Source organism: Rhinolophus sinicus, linkage group LG02, assembly GCF_036562045.2.
Source record: "Rhinolophus sinicus isolate RSC01 linkage group LG02, ASM3656204v1, whole genome shotgun sequence".
Classification (NCBI taxonomy): domain Eukaryota; kingdom Metazoa; phylum Chordata; class Mammalia; order Chiroptera; family Rhinolophidae; genus Rhinolophus; species Rhinolophus sinicus.
In genome coordinates, this window is record NC_133752.1 from 2,159,126 (window position 1) to 2,180,045 (window position 20,920).

General features: G+C 56.9%; 1 protein-coding gene and 1 long non-coding RNA gene across 2 annotated transcripts; one reads left to right on the forward strand and one right to left on the reverse strand.

Moving 5' to 3' along the window:
- Positions 1–2,787: 2,787 nt before the first annotated feature.
- Positions 2,788–18,001, reverse strand: LOC109434513 (uncharacterized). The gene is made up of 4 exons (XR_012492094.1): positions 17,991–18,001; positions 17,267–17,940; positions 4,983–5,091; positions 2,788–4,398 (listed from the first exon to the last, which is right to left on the reverse strand). It is a non-coding gene; the product is annotated as an uncharacterized LOC109434513 (long non-coding RNA).
- ADRA2C (adrenoceptor alpha 2C) lies at positions 17,911–19,907 on the forward strand. Its single transcript, XM_019711473.2, has one exon. The coding sequence runs from the start codon at positions 18,000–18,002 to the stop codon at positions 19,389–19,391; it is 1,392 nt and encodes a 463-aa protein (XP_019567032.2). The 5' UTR covers positions 17,911–17,999; the 3' UTR covers positions 19,392–19,907.
- Positions 19,908–20,920: the final 1,013 nt, after the last annotated feature.

Here is a 20,920-nt window from a genome sequence, read left to right on the forward strand (position 1 = left end):
TGGCGAACCCTCCTGTAAGCAGAGTCCAGAGAAAAGCTGTCTAGCTGTGAGTTAAAAACTCAGATGCAATAAAAGAAAAGACGACAGACTTGTCTGGAAAAATAGTTTTACATGGAAAAACAATAAGCAAAATTAAGACAGTACACCTGAGGAAAATATCTGGAATTAACTTCGTAGATAATAGGGCTCTAATATACAAAGAACTTTCAAAAGTTGAGAAACAAAAACACAAAAATCATGTAGAAAAATGAGCAAACTAGAGGAAAAAGAGTTGCCACAAAGGGATATAAAAATGGTCCTTGGACATACGAAAAGGTATTCAACTTCACTCATATAAGAGAAATGCAAACTGAAGCCACACCCGAGATGTCATGTCTCATCCATCAGCTTGGCAAAAATTCAAATGTTTGACAACACACCCTGCTGGTGAAGCTGTGGGGAAACAGACAGTCTCAGACACTGTTGGTGGGAATGCAAAGAGATGGAGGGATAGCATCTAACTAACCTAGGGATGCATTTACCCTTTGACCCAGCAACTCCACCTATAGAAATTCACCCTGAAGATATACCTCCATCGATACAAAAATATGTGGGCATAGGCTCTTCATCACAGCATTATTTGTCATTGCAAAACGGCGAAAACTCCATATGCAAGAATAGGAAACCGGTGAAAAGACCTGCACACACTCACAGTGGGGTAACTTGCAGATGTAAAACACAGGACAGAGGTCCCTAGGAAGTGCGGTGCAGTGATTTCTAGGACCCATTATTACGTGAAAAAAGCCAAGTGCAAGTAGCACAAGAAGTGTGCTACCTTGTGTGTAATAAATAAAGGGAAATGAGGTCACGTCCATGTGGCTGCCTGTCTTTAAAAGAAGAAACGCAGGAAGAATACACAAGAAAATGAGTGCCCCACGAGGCGTGGGGAGGGGCGGCACGTCCGGACACGTTTGGGCTGCTGTTTGACTTTCAGAAGCATGCCGATAGTCTACATACTCAACTCAATTCAGTTCATAAGGAGGAGAAGGGGAAACACAGAACTGAAAGCAAGCTGGGGGGAAATGGACTCAGTTGTATTTCACAGACAAGAACACAGCCACGCTGGAAAGAAAAAGGAAATAAGGAGTAATCCAAGTCTCTGTGAGCAGGGTGTGTGTTCACACACCTCAGCCTTGGGTAAGGCCGAGGGGCAGGGTGCGGAAAGTGAGAACACAGCAGGACACCTTTTAGTCATGAGTTTTTTCTCTTGCAGTAAAATGGACTTAGCGACTCTGAAGTGGCTGCGGGAACGTTGCAGGACCCCAGAGATGGAGGGAGAGCGGGCGCCCTGACGGAGAGCGGGCGCTATGAAATGGGGAGGTATCTGTGTGAACGCATGACTTCTAACGTGTGCACCAAGTGCATCTGCATGTCTGTGTGCCTGCCGATTTGTATGTGGGTGTGTGGCGCACACAGCTCCTGGGCTCTCTGCTGAAAGGCAGAGAACCCTGCGCCTGGGACCCGGGACGCCCAGACCTTGGGCTCCACACACTTCTCGCTGAAAGGAACCAGGGCTCCTTGGGGAAAGGCCTGATTTTAGGGCCGGGGCACGGACAGCACGGAATGAGCCTGGAACATCTTGTTATTCCAGGAAGCAAGCAGGTGCTAAACAAAAAGGTGGCATGTCAAGGACTCAGCAGCCAGCCTGACGGGGCTCCCACCGGCTGAAGCCTGGATGGTTTGAGCATCAAAATGGTGAAGTACAGGAATGAATTATAAATGTTCAGACTGATGATAGATGGTAGGTAGGTAGGTATAGATGGTAAATATATAGCTATAGATGATGGATGATAGACAGACGATAGATAGATGACAGATAGATAGATACAGATGATAGATGGATGACAGATACATAGATAGGTAGATAGATATGTAGATACATAGATGAGACAGAAGAGCTGTCATTTCAGTAGGAGGCTGGGTGCCGACTGATAAAATGTGGGGGCAGTGCTGGGTTTGAAAACCAACATTTTGCAACTAAAGATTGGATCAGCACGAGTCATTAATGGATGCTAAATCTAGGGAGAGATTGTGATGAGAAGCAGACTGTTTCCATAGTCTTAGACTCTCCCTCCAAGACTGTTTATTAGTTGCAAGGGAATAAAGAGTAATTATAGGGCAGATAAATCACACAACGCCTTGGCCAGCTCACCTACAGGAGCATTACCAGTGAGAGGCCGTGGACAGCATGTGCCGTGAGGGTGGCGCCTGAGGAGGGACACACCACCTGTGTGTTGCGGCTGGGAACGTATATGCTGGGTCTAATCCCAAGGAAACCAGCCAAACCCCAAAGTGAGTGCCATTCTATTCAAAAAGTCCTGTATTCTGCAAAACGTCAGTGACGTGAAAGACAGACTGTGGAAATGTTCCAGATGAAAGGAAGCCTAAGAGACAAGACAAAGAAATGCAGTACCTGATGCTAGAGTGTCCTGTGCCAGAGAGAGGGCTACAAAGGACACGATCGGGGCAGTGGGCCCCAGGGGAATATGGGTGGTAGATTAGATAAAGGTGTCAGGGCAGTGGTGGCAATGCCACTGGGGTGATGGGCGCCAGCGTGTCTATTCTGTAAGCGTGCAGGGCTATGAGGCAGGCAGCTGGACCATAAACAGATGAGAAAAAAGAGCACACACACCCACGTGGGGCGGGGAGGAGGGAAGGGTGGAAGGAGGAGGGAGAGAGAGAGAGAGAACAATGATAAAATAAATGGGGCAAAATGTTAGCAAAAATTGAATCCAGGTGAAACATATCCCGTGTTCTTTGTACTATTTTTATTCTTGCAACTTTTCTGCAATTTGAAATTATTTCCAAATGAAATGTTAAAAAAAAATGCAGCAGCCGTGTGCTGTCTAGCAGTGTCCCAGCGAGGCAACCAGACGTTACATCCGTGTCGAGCTGCTGTTTGCATCCAGCCCACAACCCCTCCCCAGGAGCCCCCCCCAGGAGCCCTTCACATAACGATGCCAGAACACCCCACCATAATAATACAGCTTGTATAGTGAAAACAGTAATAAGCTACTCTGCTAATAAACCCTTCCGTGCACACTGCACTTAACAGTTTACAAAGCATTACCAAACTCTGATCTTCACAGCAGTTCTGAGACACACTTGTCATGGGTCAGGTTTATGTTATATAAATTAGGCATCGATACAGTTATAAAACAGTTTTGTAGGCGGGTTCATCGTATTTATTCTGCCAGGCTGTGACAGGGATGAAATGGAATCAGACAGAATTCTAAAGCACTTTCTCAAACTGTGGCTCCTCAGTCCATTTAGGTCAGAAGCAGCCAGGGAGGCAGGTGTGAGCTCAGGCTGGTCCCGGGGACCAGAGGCAGGAAAGCAGAGAAGACCTTTGTGGGGCCGTCCTTCCCCAGCCCTCGGCTTCTTAATCAGACGAAACAAATGATGTCCACAGCCGTCCTGAGATGCTGGTATTTGTATTCCCCCTTTGCAGACATGGAACTGAGGGACGGAGAGCCTCAGCCAGCACCGGCAAGAGTCAAGATTTGAACGTGTGTCTGTCAAGCCCGAGTCTAACTGGGTTCCACCTGAGCCCAAATACGTGGCTCCAGTCTGCAGAGCCTCAGGGCACGGCTGCGGGAGCCGGAGACCTGTTCCTTTGCGCCTCGCATCCGCCATGGACGTGATTTCATTTCACTGCAGCCCAATTCAATTCAACCTTCTTCAACGTGACAAACACATCTTGAGGGTCCCCTTTGTGTCCTCATCACTGCAGGCAGACAAACGCAGGCTGGACACCACTGAGGGGGGCGTTCAGGCTTGGGTAGGAGACTGGGTTCAGTGCCCAATCCAAGAGACCCAGGCTGGAAGGTGAGCAGACGCTGGGCCTGTCCCTAAGAAACGTCAGCGCTGCCTCATCCCCCTGCTTTCCCTGGGGTCACCCGGAGTCTGCCAGCTCATGTTGCGGCGAGAGCCACAGGTCCAGCCACACCCTCCGGGGTGCTTGCTCCACGCCCGGCTCTTACGGGGAGGACATACTGCTGAATCTTCCTGTCTCCCATACAATAGGGGTGATGGTGCCAGTCTGGGAGGGGGGCTGTGAGAACTAGGTCATGTAGGTGAAAGGTCCAGGCCTCAGGGGGTCCTCCAAAACAGCACCTCACTTCCCCGGGAGCCCCCACAATAGCCATGGCAAGAAGCCAGGTTTCCCCAGCATCCGTGCTGGCTAATTGAATAAATATTCATTTGTTTGAGCATCTGAGTAAGTGGTTTCCATGGAGACCCACTCCTAACGGCTTAATTAGAGGAGGGCAGGGGCTTTCTAAGGCCTGCACGAACACCAGCGCTGACGTGAGCACCCCGTCCCACGGGCTGACCTCAGAGCGAGGGGGCCTGTGAGTCCTGCAGAGCAGATTAAACAAATAGAAATTGCGCTGCTGGTGTTGCTGTTGATGGCAACTGCAGCAGTCAGTGGGACCCGGCACCTGCTGGCCCTGCACTCGCGCTCCCCCCTCCACCACCCCGTGGCGGTTTCCACTGTGTGCCCAGCATGTCACACTGTCACATGCCAGGAGTGTGGGGCCTCCTGCTGCCACCACCCTGGCCTCCATCACAGCCATGTGTTTGGGTGTGTGGGTAGAACCTGCCCCACTTGCCCCCGGGGCACTATTTAAGGGGTCATTGCAACACACCACCCAGTCCTGTTCTGACCGCCTCCTTGACCTCCCTGGGTTCTCCTGCCAGCCAGTTTCGGGTTCTCTGCCCATCTCCCAGGGGACAGCAGAACGCACCAGGTGCATTTGATGTTCAGGGAAAATTACCGTGAGCTGTCCCAATCAGGCACGGAGGCTGCAGGAAGCATGCGGCCACGGGGGATCACCAGGAAGGCCCACCCACGGAAGCATGCATCCAAACAGGCCAGCAGGTGTGCCCACTTCCACCCAGCAGCAGGCACGGGCCACGCCCCTAGGCCCTGCAAACCTCACCTGAGCACTTGCCCTTGGCAGGATCCAAGCAAAGACCAGCTGGGAACGGTGCGCCCGGGAGAGCAGAGGAGAGAATCTGCGGTGTCCTTTACCCAAGTCTGCACTGGACCTGGAGACACACAGGTGGGAGCAGGATGGTCCAGCCGGTGTGGATGGCCTCTGGCTCCCTCAGGAGGCCCCGGAGCTGGCAGGGTGCACTGTCAGAGAGCTGAGCATGACCTTGGGGGAGGCCTGCCTGTAGCTAGCTGGCCGGCAGCCCCCACAGCTCTGCTGTAAGCTGAAATGCTCCACTGAGTCACGTACAGATGCCGGAGATACCACCCCAGTCCTGATCTCCCCAGCAAGCCGGCTCCTGGGTGTGCTGGCCTTGCTCAGAGAGTTCAGTGCACTTGCTTTTTGAGAAGTGTGGGGCTCCAGCCAGGACGCACGGGTGAGCAGGCAGTCATTTGGAAAGGGGCCTCCAGCAGCGAGTGCTCCGAGCAGAATTTATAATTAAATTGAAGCAACAAGGAAGCAGTCTCCAAATTGGGGGTTGGTGGGTGGGGGGGACAGCCACTGGGGGTTTGCCCCCTTTTCACCTGACCCTCACAGGTGCCCCACAGGGCAGGCCTCCTCAGACTGAGGTTTACAGTCAGGCCCCCGGCACACGTTCACGCAGTTGGGGTGTGCCAGCAGGCCGCCATGTCTCCATGGAGCCTGGAAGGGCCCGTGGCAGCCACCTCATGCCTGTCTGGTTAGATCTAGCTAAACAGACATTCCCAGCCTGGGTTAGTGCAGGGTCAGGGAGCAGGCAGTGCACGGAAGGGTCATGGGGAGAGGGAGCAGGGCCACCACAGGGAGAGTCAGCGATGGTGGCAGCTGGCGCCATGCCTGGAGGGGTGGGGACAGTGTGGCTCTGGAAACACACACGTGGGCAGGCCTTGAGAAATGCCCACTCTCCCTCCTCAGTCCACAGCAAGGGTAGATGGAGGCCGTGGACTCAGAGGAGGGCTTTTCCTCTATGCTCCTCACTTACCCATCCATCCCTCTGTCTGTCCATCCATCCAACCATCAGTCACTCAGGATTCCAGCATGTGCTGGGCCTGGGGTCCTGCAGGTGGAGCACCTGGGTCCCTGCTCTGAGGAGCCCAAGCACAGGGAGAGGCACCTGGGACAGTGAGACAAGGAGCACCTCTCCCTCCATAATAGGCCCTTGGCAGCTCTCAGGTGTCCTAGGAGCCCCAGGAGGGCTTCCTGGAGGAGGTGGCAGAGGTGATCTTGACATATGAGGAAGAGTGAGCCATGAAGGTCATGGTGGGAAGGGTGCTCTGTGCAGAGGAACCACACACACAAAGGTATGGAGGTGGGAAAGCACAGGGCACCAGGGAAGAGCAGAGGGGTCAGCATTCCTGGAAGGGAGCGTGCCAGGCCAGGAGGGGAGAGGTGCAGGTGCCAATGCACTGCCAGGTGAGTTCTAGGCACGGGTTGGACTTCCTCCTGCCAGTGACAGCAGTAGGGAGGGGGTGCTCACAGTTCCATCTGCACAGATCCCTCTCGGGCAGCTCCTGTGGGCAGCCGATGGAGGGCTGGGGTGAGAATCAATGGCCAGCCCGTCACTGGGGATGAGGCTGATGCCCAAGTCTATAGCTTGGGACCCAGTCCTTCTGTCCCCATCAAGGCTTCAAGCTCTGGTGACCAGTCTGGAGGGGCTGGGCCATTAGATTGTCGCCCCCTCCTGGACACCAGCAACCACACCAGGTGATGCTTTCAATTTCCCAAGTGCACCTGCTTCCCATCGTAAGGCATGCATCCCTTCGCTCCCTCCCAGAGCAGCAGCCAGGGGCTGCCAGCCTCCTGGGGCACCGGCTTCCTGCTGCTGTGAGGCTGTTAGCAGACTGGGAAGTGCGCCTTCTTGGTATAAAAAAGCGACACTTGCTTCCTCACAGAATTCATGTATACTATATACAGAGGGTGCCAAAACAATGTATACACGTTTTAAGAAAAGGAAAAACTGTATTAATTGTAATACTCAATATATACCGATAACAAAAGATGAATACAAGTCACGTTTGACTTTTGCAGTTATAAGAGGTGCTCAAAGTGGTTCCCATCAGCGTCCAGACACTTATGAAGATGGCAAACTACTGCCGGAGCATAGATAACATCTCTTAAAACGTGTATACATTTTTTGGACACCCCCGGTACATGTTTTTTTTCCCCCTGCTATAATTGAAACAATATCTGGAATGAGGCATCTAACTACTCCTCTTTCGTAGAAATGGAATGCTAACATGTCCTGTCGATACAAACCTTTTGTGAAAGTCAAACATGGTTTCTCAGGGCAATTCCTATTAACACTGCAGTAAAAAGTACTTTGGTTTTAAAATAGTTTCTCTAAGTATAATACCAGCGTAAGTATGATGCCATCTACTTAATCTTTTGTTCTGCTCCATTTTTGAAAGTATCTTTGTACTCCTGTATTCTTGCATAACAATAGCTCATAATTCCAGCTCGCCTGAACAGAATCCTGCCTAATTAGAATTTTTAGAGCTGGGGGGTTCCTGAGAGAATCGGAGGCAAGCCACTCATTCAGAGGGGTAAACTGAGGCCTGAGGTGTGGCAAACGACCTACGGGTATAGGGCATCAGACTAGGAGCAGACCCAGGAGCTCGGGCTGGAGGAAGAGAGCCGTGGAGTGACACTGGGGGCTGCAAGTTGAGAGAACAGTGACAGTGGCACTTCATAGATATTGGTCACAGTACCTGCATGAAGAAGCAAGTGTGTGGATGGCCGTTTGATATGCACACTCACTCAGCGACACTCATTTAGGGAGGCTCTGTCCTGTCAAAGCAAATTTGATTGTCCCCATTTGCTAGATGAGGAAACTGAAGGTCTGAGAGGAGCCGTCAGCACCGCAGCCAGGGCGGGAGGGACTTCTGCTGGCTGCTCAACACCAGTCCTGCTCCAGGCCAGGTTCTGTGCGGGCTACAGGCTCAGCTCTGCTGGTTTGTGACTGGCCGTGTCCATGTGGCCTGCCCCACTGTCCCGATGACCCCCAGATGTAAGGGTCTGACAGCTTTGCATTCCACTTTGTGCAGCTGGGCTCAAATGACATGCTGAAGCCAGACCCACAGACCAGCCCCCCAAGCTGGGGGTGGGGGCTCCAGGAAGCCTGCAGCCCGGAGGCACAGATAAGCAGTGGACCACGGTATTTGTTTTCTGTAGCTACCACAACAAAGTCCATAAGCTGGATAGCTTAAAGGAGCAGACGTGTACTCTCTCACAGTGCTGGAGGCTGGAGTCGGAAGTCAAGGTGTCGGCAGGGCCACCTCCCTCTGGGGCTCCAGGGGACAGTCCTTCCTGCCTCTTCCAGCTTCTGGTGGCTACAGCCGTCCTGGGCTTGTGGCCACATCACTCCAGGCTGCTTCTGTCTTCACGTGGCCTTCTTCTTTGTGTGTGTGTCTTTTCCTCCCGTATAAGGACACCAGCCATTTGAATTAGGGCTCACCCACTCCAGTATGACCTCATTGAGTTTGACTTCATCTGCAAGGACCCTATTTCCAAATAAGGCCACCTTCACAGATTCTGGCGTTAGGACATAGACATATCTTTATGGAAGGATACAATTCAACCCGTAGCAACCACACAGCTTCCTCCCTTTTTTAATTAGGTGCTATCCGTAAGCAATTAGGATATTTCACATGAAAATCCATATGTCTGCCCTCGTCCAGCACGAGAACTGGCAGGGTGGAGGCCAGAGGCAGCTGTCCTGTCCTGGTGCGGCCTGCTCAATGGGCTCGCCCCAGCCTAGCCCAGCCCTCCTCCTGCCTGGATGCTGTGGACACTGGAGTTCGGGATCCTCGATCTGGCCCAGTGGCTCTCAACTAAGAGTGGCTTTGCCCCCAGGGGACATCTGGCAATGTCTGAGGACATTTTTGGCTGTCACAGCGAGGGGTAGGGGTTGTTCTTGGCATTAGAGGCCAGGGATGCTGCTAAATATCCTTCAGGCCATCCGGCCCTACAACAATTAAGTACCAGCCCAAATGTCAGTAGTGCCCACGTCTGGAAACCCTCAATACATTTATCTTGGGCATGTGGCCACCCTGTTAGACTACATTTCCCAGCTTCCCTTGCAGAAGTGGCCATGTGACCACATTCTGACCAATGGGATGTTAGCACAAGGGCTGTGTGCAACTTCCAGATGAGGATGCCCTGTGATTGGTGGACCATGCTCTCCCACCCCACTGGGTGGACCATGGGCATGATGGTGGCCAGAGCTGCTGTCTTTTGAGTTCGCCTTGTTACAGCAGCATCGCCTGTACCCTGACTTACAATCCTAAATCTTAGGCCAGTCCCGTTCCCTCCTGTGATGAATTTTTGGTTTAAATCAGAGCCTTTCTGGGAAGGGAAAACTCAAGAAGAAAACATCAGGTCTTGCTGAGTTTGAGCCCATGGTGTCCAGGTTCCAGCATAAACATTCCAGGGCTCCAGGCGGGGTGAAGACGGCTGGGCCTGCCTCCCTGCCTTCCAGAAACACTTGGGAATCAGGACCAGCATAGGAAACTGGACAAGCTTCACAGGGTCAGTGTGAACCTGACCATTCTTAGCTTATTTTCTCAAACACGCCAAAGGTTCTTTTGCATTTTCCTATCTGAAAAAAATCAAAGCCAAACAAAAGAGAAATATCTCTGACGCCCCCTCTAGCTCTGAAGCATGTCTTCTACGATCAGGGTCACAAATCATGGGCAGGAAATTACTCTCCTTTATTTAACCCCTGAAGGCCTCAGGATGGAGAGAGAGGACAGCCCCTTAGCCAGCAGGCGGATGCCCCCCATGTCACCTGCACACGTGAGCACCTGCCCCGTTTCCCTGAGGCCTGCGCTGTCCCCTCCAGCACGAGAGCAGGCAGCGCCCTGTCTGCAACCTCTGCTTACAATAGGGGCAGGATCTACATCACTTTCTCCCCTTCCAAGCCCTGCACACATCTGGTGCTCAGTGAACAAGAGGAAACGCAGTTGGCGGGAAGAACGTGGCTTAGGTGAGAAGTCAGGCTGGGTACACTCTGGGCCCCGACTGTCTCCATTACAAAGCAGGAATAAAACTGCCTTACTTGCAGAGAAAGTCTAACAAAGCCAGCGTCACTGGCTCATTCACCACGCTGGGCAACGGGGTTGGGGGCTCGTCCCCAACAGGCTAAGGGGAGACAGCAGCCCCAGCACAGGGATAGATGTGGTTACCTGGGGGTCACCACGGAGACCATTTTGGGGAGAGAAGCTTCTGGTATGGACCCCCCCCAGAGGTCTTTGTTAGAGTGAGTGGTCACCTTGAAGGTATCCACTGTGGGCAGAGGCCAAATGGGGCAGGGGTCTAAGCCAGCGCCCCGAACTACCAGAACATTCACTGGGGACCTGGCAGCATGTCTGCTTGCGAAAGCCTCCATGTTTTTTCATCTCTCTGCAAAGTGGGCTGTTAATAGCACCCAGCTCTCAGAGGTCCTGTGAGGGTAAAATAAAATGAGAAGCTCTCAAATCTGCTTAACGTCCTGATAGCTCCCTGCAGGTCTCCAGAGGAAAGAGCCCTGGATGCAGGGCCTGGCGGCCTGGCCCCTGAGGGAGTTGGACAGGTCCAAGCAGTCATGTGCCAATGCCAAGGTCACCTCTGGGGGGCCAGGACCAGCCTGGCTAAGGTGGGGAAAGGCAGTGTATGGGGAAGGGGAAGAAAGCAACTTGCTTGGCCAAGGGCTGCTCCCCTTCACTGTCAAGGCCAAGTACAGAGCCCCCTCTCCAGGAAGCCCTTTTACTCCCCCCAAACCAGATCGCCCCTCCGGTGGCCACACACTTCTCTCTAGAAAGGCAGCCTGGGTCACCTCCACAGCAGGCACTAGGCTAACCTCTGTGTCCCCAAGGCCAGCACAGAGCCTGGCAGAGAGGGACACTGAAACCGTGTGCTCAATGTCAAAAATAATCAGAGCTATCCTAGGATGAAGTGGGCTGCTGACAAAGCAGTGAGCTCCCCATGGCCCGTGGTGTGCAAGCAAGCAGAGGCTGGGTCGGGTGTGAAGGGATGTCACAGAGTGGACTCCATCAGCTGGGAGACAATAGCGATAACAATACTAACTATGTCATACTGGACCTTGCGAAGTACCAGCAATGGTAAGCTCTGAGTTCTTTTTTATTAGAATTTTTTATTTGCCAAAGTAACTCAAACTGTCAGAAAAATTGAAGCAGTACAGTGACATATGTAGACAAATCTCACATCAGCCTTCCTGCAAGGCCTGACTCCCTCCCAGGACTGACGGGCAAAGGTGTTATCCTCCTAGGCACCTGGTACAGTTAATTCTTCAGATGCTATTAGGAGGCTCAGAGAGGTTGTGCCATTTGCCCAAGGTCCCCCAGCTCGTTAGCAGTTGCAGGCCCAGCAGGGTTTGTGTCTCTAAGCTCTGCTTGGAGTCCTGAGCTGCCCAGCCCAGCCTGACTCTCCTGTCCTCTCCTCTCCTCTCCTCTCCTGGTGGCACCTGCCAGCCTGCAGCAGACAAATATCTAGTAGGACCTCTGAGTCCGCTGCCACAGAGAGGGCAGGTGACTTGTCCAATCACACAATGATTCAGTGGCTGAGATAGGATCGCAATCCTTGTCTACACCTTGACAGTTTATGAAGTTCCCTAGCATCTACTTCATCCATCCATCCATCCATCCATCCATCCATCCATCCATCCATCCCTTAAACACCCTCCAGGCCTTCCACGGCCGCCCCACATCAAGGCCAGTGGCTGGAGGAGACTTGAGATAAAAGTGAAAGGATGTTGGGCAGCGTGACAACAGTGGGACAGAGGGGAGTCACACTGCCCTGGGCTCATACCACGTGTGATCCTGAACAAAGTCCCTCGGCCTCAGTCTCATCTGCAGAATGGGATGATCACATAGCACAGCCCAAAGGAGCACAAAGAGGGTGAAACGGGCCCACCACCCACGGGTTGTTCAGGACAGGCCTGGCTTGGGGGAAGCGCTCCCTAATGGTGGCTTCTGTAAGCACTGCCGATGGGCAGGGGCTCCGGGGACTGGGGACAGGAGGGTGGCCGGAGTGGACACTATACCATGACACTTCATGAGAGCCATCTCCAGGAGATGCCAAGGGCCAGCATGGCCACATGAGCCATGGTACCCTGAGGGGGGTTCCTAGGAGTTCAGGGCTGAGGGGTATTGGAGAACACTTCCCAACTGCTCAGGTGGGTGACAGGCAAGAGCAGGTGTCCCGTACCCAGGGAGTGGCAACAGTGGCAGGAGTGTACTGGGCCTCCGTGACGAGCAGGCCCTGGCTCACAGCCCTGCAGACGTCATTCAGGAGAGCTCGCCCATCAGCCGGGGAGGGACACCCTCGTCACCATTTACAGACCAAGGAGGGAAGGTGGCCTCCAGAGGTCAGGGACACCTGGTTAGCCTGACCCCAGAGGTCAGGCTCTGGGCCCAGGAGGGTCGGGGACAGGAGGTCAGGTCTTCCAGGGCCACCCCCTGGCCTAGTCACTCTGTACCCCCCAAAGGCTGGCACACAGAAGATGCCCTGGGAATGTCTGGAGAATGAGTAAACAATTGAAAGGATAAGGGTTGGTTATGGGGTGAGGCCAGGCCGACGGGGGCCTTGAGTGCCAGACTCAGGTGTCTGGGCAACAGCAAGCCCCAGGAGGTTGGACCTGTTCAGGCCTGGAGCCAGCTGCCTGAGGGGCAGGCTGGAGACAGGGGAGCCATGAGAAGGCCGAGTGGCAGCCAGGGCAGTGGGGGCCAAGCTTGAACCCTGGCCGGCTTTGTGCTGAGCAAGGTACATAGCTGGTGCTCAATAAGACATGCCGACCCACTGCTCTCATCTATTATACTCATTGCAAATCAAAGACAGTCCCCAAAGCAACTCTCTCCAGAGGGACTTCCGCCAGCTCTATAAGGACTCAGCTGTGCCAAATCCATCAATGTGATCAATATTGCAATGGATTCGGTCTGCGGGTTGGTGCTGGAGAGCCAGGCTCCAGGCCAGCCAGCCCTGGCCACATTCTGACAAGACAAAGCGGTTCTGGAATTCTTCAGGGAGGGGCAGGGAGAGAAGCAAGCCTCGTTTTTCCTTGCCTCATCTGTAAAAATGAAATTTCAAATAAACATGGGGGGAAAAATCCTCAGCTCAGCTCCAAAGAGAAAAAAAGTCCCCTTGGTCTGGAGGCTGGAAAGCTAAGCTGGCTCCCTCTGTTCCCGCACCAGCCAGCTAAGCAGAAAGGGCTCTTCTCCCTAACTGGGGCCTTGCCCCTCCCCTGCAGTGCCAACCGAGGGCAGGACAGCAGACCAGACACACGTCCACCTCCAGGAGCAAGAACCCAACTGGAAGCAGAGCCCACATGGGCCTTAGAAATATCCAGTCCAATACCCCCATCCTACAGATGGGGAAACTGAGGCCTGGGGAGGCTGGAGGCCCTCCTGCTGCCTGATAGCAAGTAAGGGAATGAGCAGGAGCTTCACTCCACACTCAGCAACTCCACTCTCCATCGAACAGAGGCTGAAAGGACCTGCTGGGCAGGGACACAGCTCTTCTGTACTCTGCCAGTCCTTCTTCTCCCGCACCCAGCACAGGGCAGGCATCCAGTGTGGCTGAGGCTGGACACCAGCAACACGCAGGGGTCCCAACCTTGCCCTTTGTACCACCCGTGCCCCCCCCACACACTCATTGAGCTCCTATTGTGAGCTGTGAGCTGGGCCTGGCACCAGGCAGTGGGACGGAGACATGGCCTGTTCTCAAGAGCCCACAGCCGAGAGAAGACATGGTCACTGATGATGGCCCACCCAAGGGGCACACAGGACAGCAAGGGGGCTCGAATCCAGCCTGGGAGATCAGGGAGGCCCCCTGGGGAGGAATCTCACGCACCGCGTTTGGAAGGATGAGGAGTCACAGGCATAGTCGGGGCAAAGGGTTGCCAGCCTGGAAAGCAGCACGTACCAAGGTTCGGAGGTCACGTGGACTCACAGCCTGGAGTCAGCAGGCTAAATTGCCGCTGAACGAGGCCGGTGGAGGTAGCAGGAAGAGAGGACGAGGCAGAAGCCAGCCTGATACCTGGGAAGAGCTGCCCGCAACGGGCAACAAAAATACTCCCTGCAGCCTAGGAGGGTGTGAGGCCCCTGTGCATGTGTGTGCACACATCTGTGTGTGGGAGCACAAGTGCGTGTGTGCATGCATGGGGGTGTGTACAGAGGACATGTGTGTACAAGACATGCACATGGAGGTATATGGTGTGTGGGTCATGTAAATGCCTGCTTGTGGTGCACGGACATGGAAGTGCACGTTATGTGTGCGCCAGAGTATTTGTGATGCACTGAATCATGTACATGTGCATATACATGGTATGTGTGTGCAGGTGCACAAGGACATGCAAGCATAAGTGGGCATGTATGTGTGCATGGGTATGTGTGCAGGTGGACACGTGTATACATGTGAATGTGGGCATACCTGTGTGTGCAAGGAGACAAGCTGCCCTCCACCTGAGCTGAGGCCCCCATGGAGCACAGAACACGGCATCCCAGGAGGTGTGCCCCCAGCAGACGTGCATTCAAATGCCTCATAGCAGTGGGGGCCAGGGATCCAATATCCCCAGGGCGTATATAGCCAGGGCTGGACCAACCCCTTCTGGGCCCCACTGGTTATGGTGGGCTGAAGGGCAAGTGTGCCTTGGCAGGCCCGGGATGCCCCCCTTCTGAGATGTCCCCCTCCCTCTCCCCACCAGCCTGACGCCTCACAGTGCCCTCCTCGTCATCCCTCCGGGTCCTGCCAAACCCAGGCCTGGCCATCAGTGACTCACAGGGGCAGTCTTCCTTGGCCCATGCTGTTTTGCCTGTTACAGGATCCCTAACTATCAATGCCTGGGGTAAGAAGCTGCCCCGGCTCCCTTTCCAACAGCTGTGGTCCTGAGCCTCTGGTGCACGCAGGTAAGCCTGCGTTCCGCACAGCCCCAAAGCCCAGCCAAGCACCAGTCTACCCCAAGGACCGCTTGGACACCCAGCTCTCCTCCACCCCTCGAGTCTGGGCCCTGGATCCATGGGTGAGGCACTTCCTCCTGCTCCTCCCAGGTCATGCCATGGAGAGGTTGCCAGCAGTGCGATATCTGCAGACTGAGATCAAAAGGCCAGACAGGCATCCCCAGGGGCCTGGGTCACTGAGCTGGCCAGGCATTCCAGATGGCCCCAGCCTGGGCTGGCTGCGAGAGCTGCTTCCTGGGCAGTGGGAAGTCCTGTCTGCCTTGGGCCCTAGCTGCTCTGTATCCTTTTTCTTCCAAATTCCCCATGCTATGCCACCCTTATTTGTGACCATGTGAGGTATCAAGTGGAACCAGGACCCTGGATGTCCCCATGCATCCCCCAAAGTGCTCCTCACAATATGAGAAGCCTTCATGGTCTGGAGGAGCCCCCCAAGGCTAGCTGGGTGCTGGGGGAGGGGAAGATGTTGCCAAAACCTACATTAGACGGCTGCCACTTCTCTCTTCTGGAAACTCCTCTGGCTCCCCGTGCCTCCAAGACAAAGCCCATTCTCACCCCAGGGAGCACAGCCCACAGGGGCCTCCCACCTCCCCAGAACTCCCCTTCATTCTCCAAGCTCAGAGGTCACCTCCTCCAGGAAGCCTTCCTGGCCAACCCCACTCCCAGGCATTGATGGCATTCATCACACCCCTCTCATTGTGGGGCACAGTCCGTCCCAGATGGTAAGCACCTCAAGACGGAGGGCACAATACAGACATGTCCAGTGCGTGCCGACGATGGAGGACACAGGTGTGTGTGGGTCTTCCCTGCAAAATGTACCCCCAGGTGCCCTGATCAGAGGAACCTGTTAGGCCTCCAGAACCAGGGGGACCTTTCACAAGGATGGTGGCCCTCCGACTTCCCTGGGTCACACGCTTCTCACATGCAGTCATGGCTTTGCTCCTCAAAGTGCAGAAATGCCCAGGATTGGCTTGGGATGTTTAGCTCCTCTGGGGCAGGCCCACCAGCTGCAATGTCTGATTCCTGGCACAGCTCTAGCTCAACCCCCTCCTCCCGGGTGTCACGTGGTTAACAAGGATGGTGAGGCTCCACCCTGGGCATCTCTGCTAAGACCACCGAGCTCTCCTGTGTAAGGCCCTTTGAGCCCTTGGGGAGCTCAGAGAAAAAGGAAGCAGCCCCCAAACCACCGACATTTCTAGGCATCACTGGGGATTGGGGAGTTGCTCCCATCACTCTCTGACATGCCCCCTACTACTCAGAAGCATCCCCCTCCCCCCAGCCACAGGAATGGCTGCCTAAGTCTGCCCACTCCATCTGAGGATGCAGGGGGAGCTGCCCACCAGGCTGGGTGTAGTTCTGGAAGGGGAAAGTTCCTCCAGCTGGTCCAGCTGAGAAAGTCAGGCCCCAGGAACTTCAACCTCCCCCCAGAATCTGTCTCCCACAGACCTGGGGCTGCCTCGCCCTGGCGGCAGGGACCAGCACCCGACTTGGGCCACAGAGTGATGGTACACGTCTGCGGAACAAATGCACAGGGATGTGGGCCAGGTGTAAGCGAGGATACCTCAACAACTCGCCCCTAAACCGGCAGGAATGAGACGCCCCAGCAAAACCGCCCTTCAAGCAGACGACTTGCTTTTGGGTGTTGGTCAGAGGCAGTCATTTTGAACACCACCACCCCCATCCTTTAAAAGCTGGCACACGTAGCATAAAGATTAAACTTCAATAATTGCCAACAGGGGTGCAGAGCTTGGGAGCCTGCCCAGGTCTTCCACACGCACCGCTGTCAGGATTCAAGTAAGCCGACAGGGGAGGGACCTGAGGCCGGGGGAGTGGAGGTGGCTCTGCCCGAGAGCACCGACCAGAGATGGGGCCCGACCCCGCACTTGGAGGACCGCTGTGCGCCCAGCCAGCGAAAGGCTGGCTCTCCACTCAGGCCGCGGACCCCCAGCCGGCCAGTGCTGCGTGAGTGTGCGCGCGCGCGTGTGCTTGTGCCCCGGGGAGGTGAGGAGGCTCCCGTCTTAGAAAGAGCAGGCTGGGGAACTCACCTCGCTGGCCAGCGGGCATTCAGCCCCGTCCCGCAGACTACAGACGGCCCTGGAGAGGGCGCCCTCGCCGAGCGCACGCGCCCCGCGCCACCGCCCGGATTCCTCCCTGGCGCCGCGCGGGCAGGTTCGCCGAGGCAGCCGCGGGCTCCGGCTGTGGGCCCGCAGTTCCTGGGCTGGCCGCGCTGGTCTGCGGGCCAGGCCGCCCCGCCCGCCCACGCCCCGCCCCGCTGCGCAACTCTACCCAAGTTGGAAGCCGAACCTCGGTGGCTGCACTCGCGCCAGCGCACGGCGGCGGCGGCGAAGGAGGCAGCGGTGGCGGCGGCGGCGGCGGCGCAGCTCCGGCGGGCGAGGCGGCGCCCGCACGGCAGGGCACCGACCGCGGGGGACGCCAGCGCCGGGAGCAGCAGGAGGAGGAGCTGGAGGAGGACGCGGCGCCGGCGCCCTGCCCAGGAAAGTAAAGTTGGAGCCGGAGGCTGCGCGCGGGGGCCGGGAGGAGCGGTGGCCCGCGCCCCGGCGCGCCGAACCCTAGCCGGCCGGATGGGAGGCGGAGCGCCTGGGCCGCCGCCGCCTGCAGCCTGCGCCTCGGCCCAGCGCCGGGGCCGCAAAGCCGCTGGGGCCCGCCCGCTGGGGCGCTGCGTCGCCGTGGGTTTGCGGCCGGGGCGCTCCCCGTGAGCGGGGCCGAGGGCGGGGCCGCGCGAGGACCCCAGGACCTGCCCCCTCCCCCCGCCGCCGCGCCGCCGCTTGTTCCCGGCGCCTCCTGCTCTGCACTTACGCGCGCGGCAGCTGCGGGGAGCCCGGCAGCCACGCTCTCCGGCGCGCCGCTCGCCTGCCGAGCCACCACGGCCGAGGGCCGACTGCGGAGCGCCGCGGTCCCTGGCGGGCGCGCCCGAGGAGCAGGCGGCGATGCCGGCGCCGACCCGGGCTCGGGGACGCCTGAGCTGCCGCGACCGCGTCCCGGCTCCAGGCGGGACCGCGTAGCTCGCGGGAGGACCATGGCGTCCCCAGCGCTGGCGGCGGCGCTGACGGCGGCGACGGGCCCCAACGCGAGCGGCGCCGGCGAGGGGGGCAGCGGCGGGGCCGCCAACGCCTCGGGGGCCGCTTGGGGGCCGCCACCGGGCCAGTACTCGGTGGGCGCCGTGGCGGGGTTGTCGGCCGTGGTGGGCTTTCTCATCGTCTTCACCGTGGTGGGCAACGTGCTGGTGGTGATCGCCGTGCTGACCAGCCGGGCGCTGCGTGCACCGCAGAACCTTTTCTTGGTGTCGCTGGCCTCGGCCGACATCCTGGTGGCCACGCTGGTCATGCCCTTCTCGCTGGCCAACGAGCTTATGGCCTACTGGTACTTCGGGCAGGTGTGGTGCGGTGTGTACCTGGCCCTCGACGTGCTCTTCTGCACTTCGTCCATCGTGCACCTGTGCGCCATCAGCTTGGACCGCTACTGGTCCGTGACTCAGGCCGTCGAGTACAACCTGAAGCGCACGCCGCGCCGCGTCAAAGCCACCATCGTGGCTGTGTGGCTGATCTCGGCCGTCATTTCCTTCCCGCCGCTTGTCTCGCTCTACCGCCAGCCCGACGGCGCCGCCTATCCGCAGTGTGGCCTCAACGACGAGACCTGGTACATCCTGTCTTCTTGCATCGGCTCCTTCTTCGCTCCCTGCCTCATCATGGTCCTGGTCTACGTGCGCATCTACCGCGTGGCCAAGCTGCGCACACGCACGTTCAGTGAGAAGCGCACGACTATGGGCCCCGACGGCGCGTCCCCGACCACGGAGAACGGGCTGGGTGCGGCGGCGGGCGCGGGCGAGAACGGGCACTGCGCGGCCCCGCGCCGCCCGCGCGCCGACGTGGAACTAGAGGACAGCAGCCCTGCAGCCGAGAGGCCGCGGCGCCGGGGCGCGCTGCGGCGGGGCGGGCGGTGGCGCGAGGGTGGCGATATGGGTGCGGGCGGCACCGACGCGCTGGCTCCCGGACCGGGGTCCGCCGAGCGGGGATCGTCGGCCGCCGCGAGGTCCCCGGGCCCCAGCGGGCGCCTGTCGCGCGCCAGCTCGCGCTCCGTCGAGTTCTTCCTGTCGCGCCGACGCCGGGCGCGCAGCAGCGTGTGCCGCCGAAAGGTGGCCCAGGCGCGCGAGAAGCGCTTCACCTTCGTGCTGGCCGTGGTCATGGGCGTGTTCGTGCTGTGCTGGTTCCCCTTCTTCTTCAGCTACAGCCTGTACGGCATCTGCCGCGAGGCCTGCCAGGTGCCCGACCCGCTCTTCAAATTCTTCTTTTGGATCGGCTACTGCAACAGCTCGCTGAACCCGGTCATCTACACCGTCTTCAACCAGGACTTCCGGCGCTCCTTCAAGCACATCCTCTTCCGAAGGAGGCGAAGGGGCTTCAGGCAGTGACCTGCCCGCCCCGCCTCCCGCGGACACTCTGGGGGTGGCCTCCAGAAGAAAGCGGGATTAGATTCCCCCAGAGACCCGGAATGGATTGACCTCCAGGGCGCGCAGAGCAGGAGCGTGCACGGCCTGAGAGACCCAAGGGCCCTCCGGGAGAGGGGAGGAGAAAGGGGAGATCTTTCTGTCTTCCGCCTCAGCAAGGGGCTGCTTTTGGGGCTCCAGGTCTGGATCCATCTCCTGGCGCCCTGATGAGGTATGGCTGTGAGGTCAGGGTCTTAGACCACAGGCATTTGCAACCTCCCAAACGGGGTGTGGGGGGAGAACAGAGCCCCTCCAGACGCACACCTTTACCCCCATCCACCTCTGAGCAAGGGCTGACTTCCCCAGGACCTAGTGGGGGTGGCTGCCTGGGGGGAGGAAAGAGGGCACTGACAGTCTTTGGTTGCTGAAAGTATTTAAATGTTTGCCAAAAATGACAGCCCAACAACCAAACTATTTTCTAAATAAACCTTTGTAATCTAAGTGTCCTGTGCAGCAGTCAGTCCTTAAGCCGCTGGAGTGGAGGTACCTTCTAGACCTTCGCCCTGCCTAAACTCCCCTTAGGGCTGGAAGGAGGATATTCCAGGTCACCAGATTCCAACCTCCCCTCTTGCATGAGAAGGAGCAGGTCTTTTTTGTCTTTAAATGAAATGTTTTACATAAGTGTAAGGTATATATACTCAAAGTTCTTGTGCTGTAATTGGCTAAGAGGCAGAAAAAATTAAGAACCCCCAAACCGACTCCCAATTTAGATTCTGTCCTAAACACACACATCCAGTGCCTGCCCTGGCCTGGCAGCCCCTCTCCAGTGGAAGGAGGTGGGCTCTCACATCCAAGGCTGCAGTTCTGCCCTCAGTAGCTGTGGGCCAGCCCCCACCTCTGAGCACTTGGTGGCCTTGGCACTTGAAAGGACATAGGCTGGGTGAGACCCACCCAGAAGCAGGTCTAGGGCAGGGTTGCGGCCAAGGCAAGCCCCAGGGCCTTATTCCAAACCACGTGGCCTTGATCAATTTCTTACTGTTCTGAATATTGAGGCCAGAAAGCCATGGGGGTAGGAAAAGCCTGCAGGGAACTGGAGCCTGCCTGTCCCTTCTGCCCAGCCCCTGCCATCTGATGAGCTTCCCCCAGTGCAGCCCAGCCTTGCCCCCTTGCTCAGCCTTCCCTCCACACCCCACATTCCCCTACCTGTGCTCACCCCACACTGAGGCTTGAGGAGGGGTGGCTAGAAGAAGGGACAGTCAAGTATTGGAGTGGCCTCCCCCATAATCTGCCAGTTCCCCCCCCCACCCCCCCACCCCCCCGCCACAGAGCCCAGAAACTCTGGGACAGCTAGGGTGGAGGGGTGGGAGCAGGACCAGGGCACTGCAAAGGGAGGCGGACGCCCCTCCCCCGGAATCAGCAAGAGTGCATGCACGCACGCACGCATGCACACGCACACAGTTTGGGAGCCCTGCTGAGGACAATCTTATCCTCCTGTCTGCCACTCCCTCTGTGCC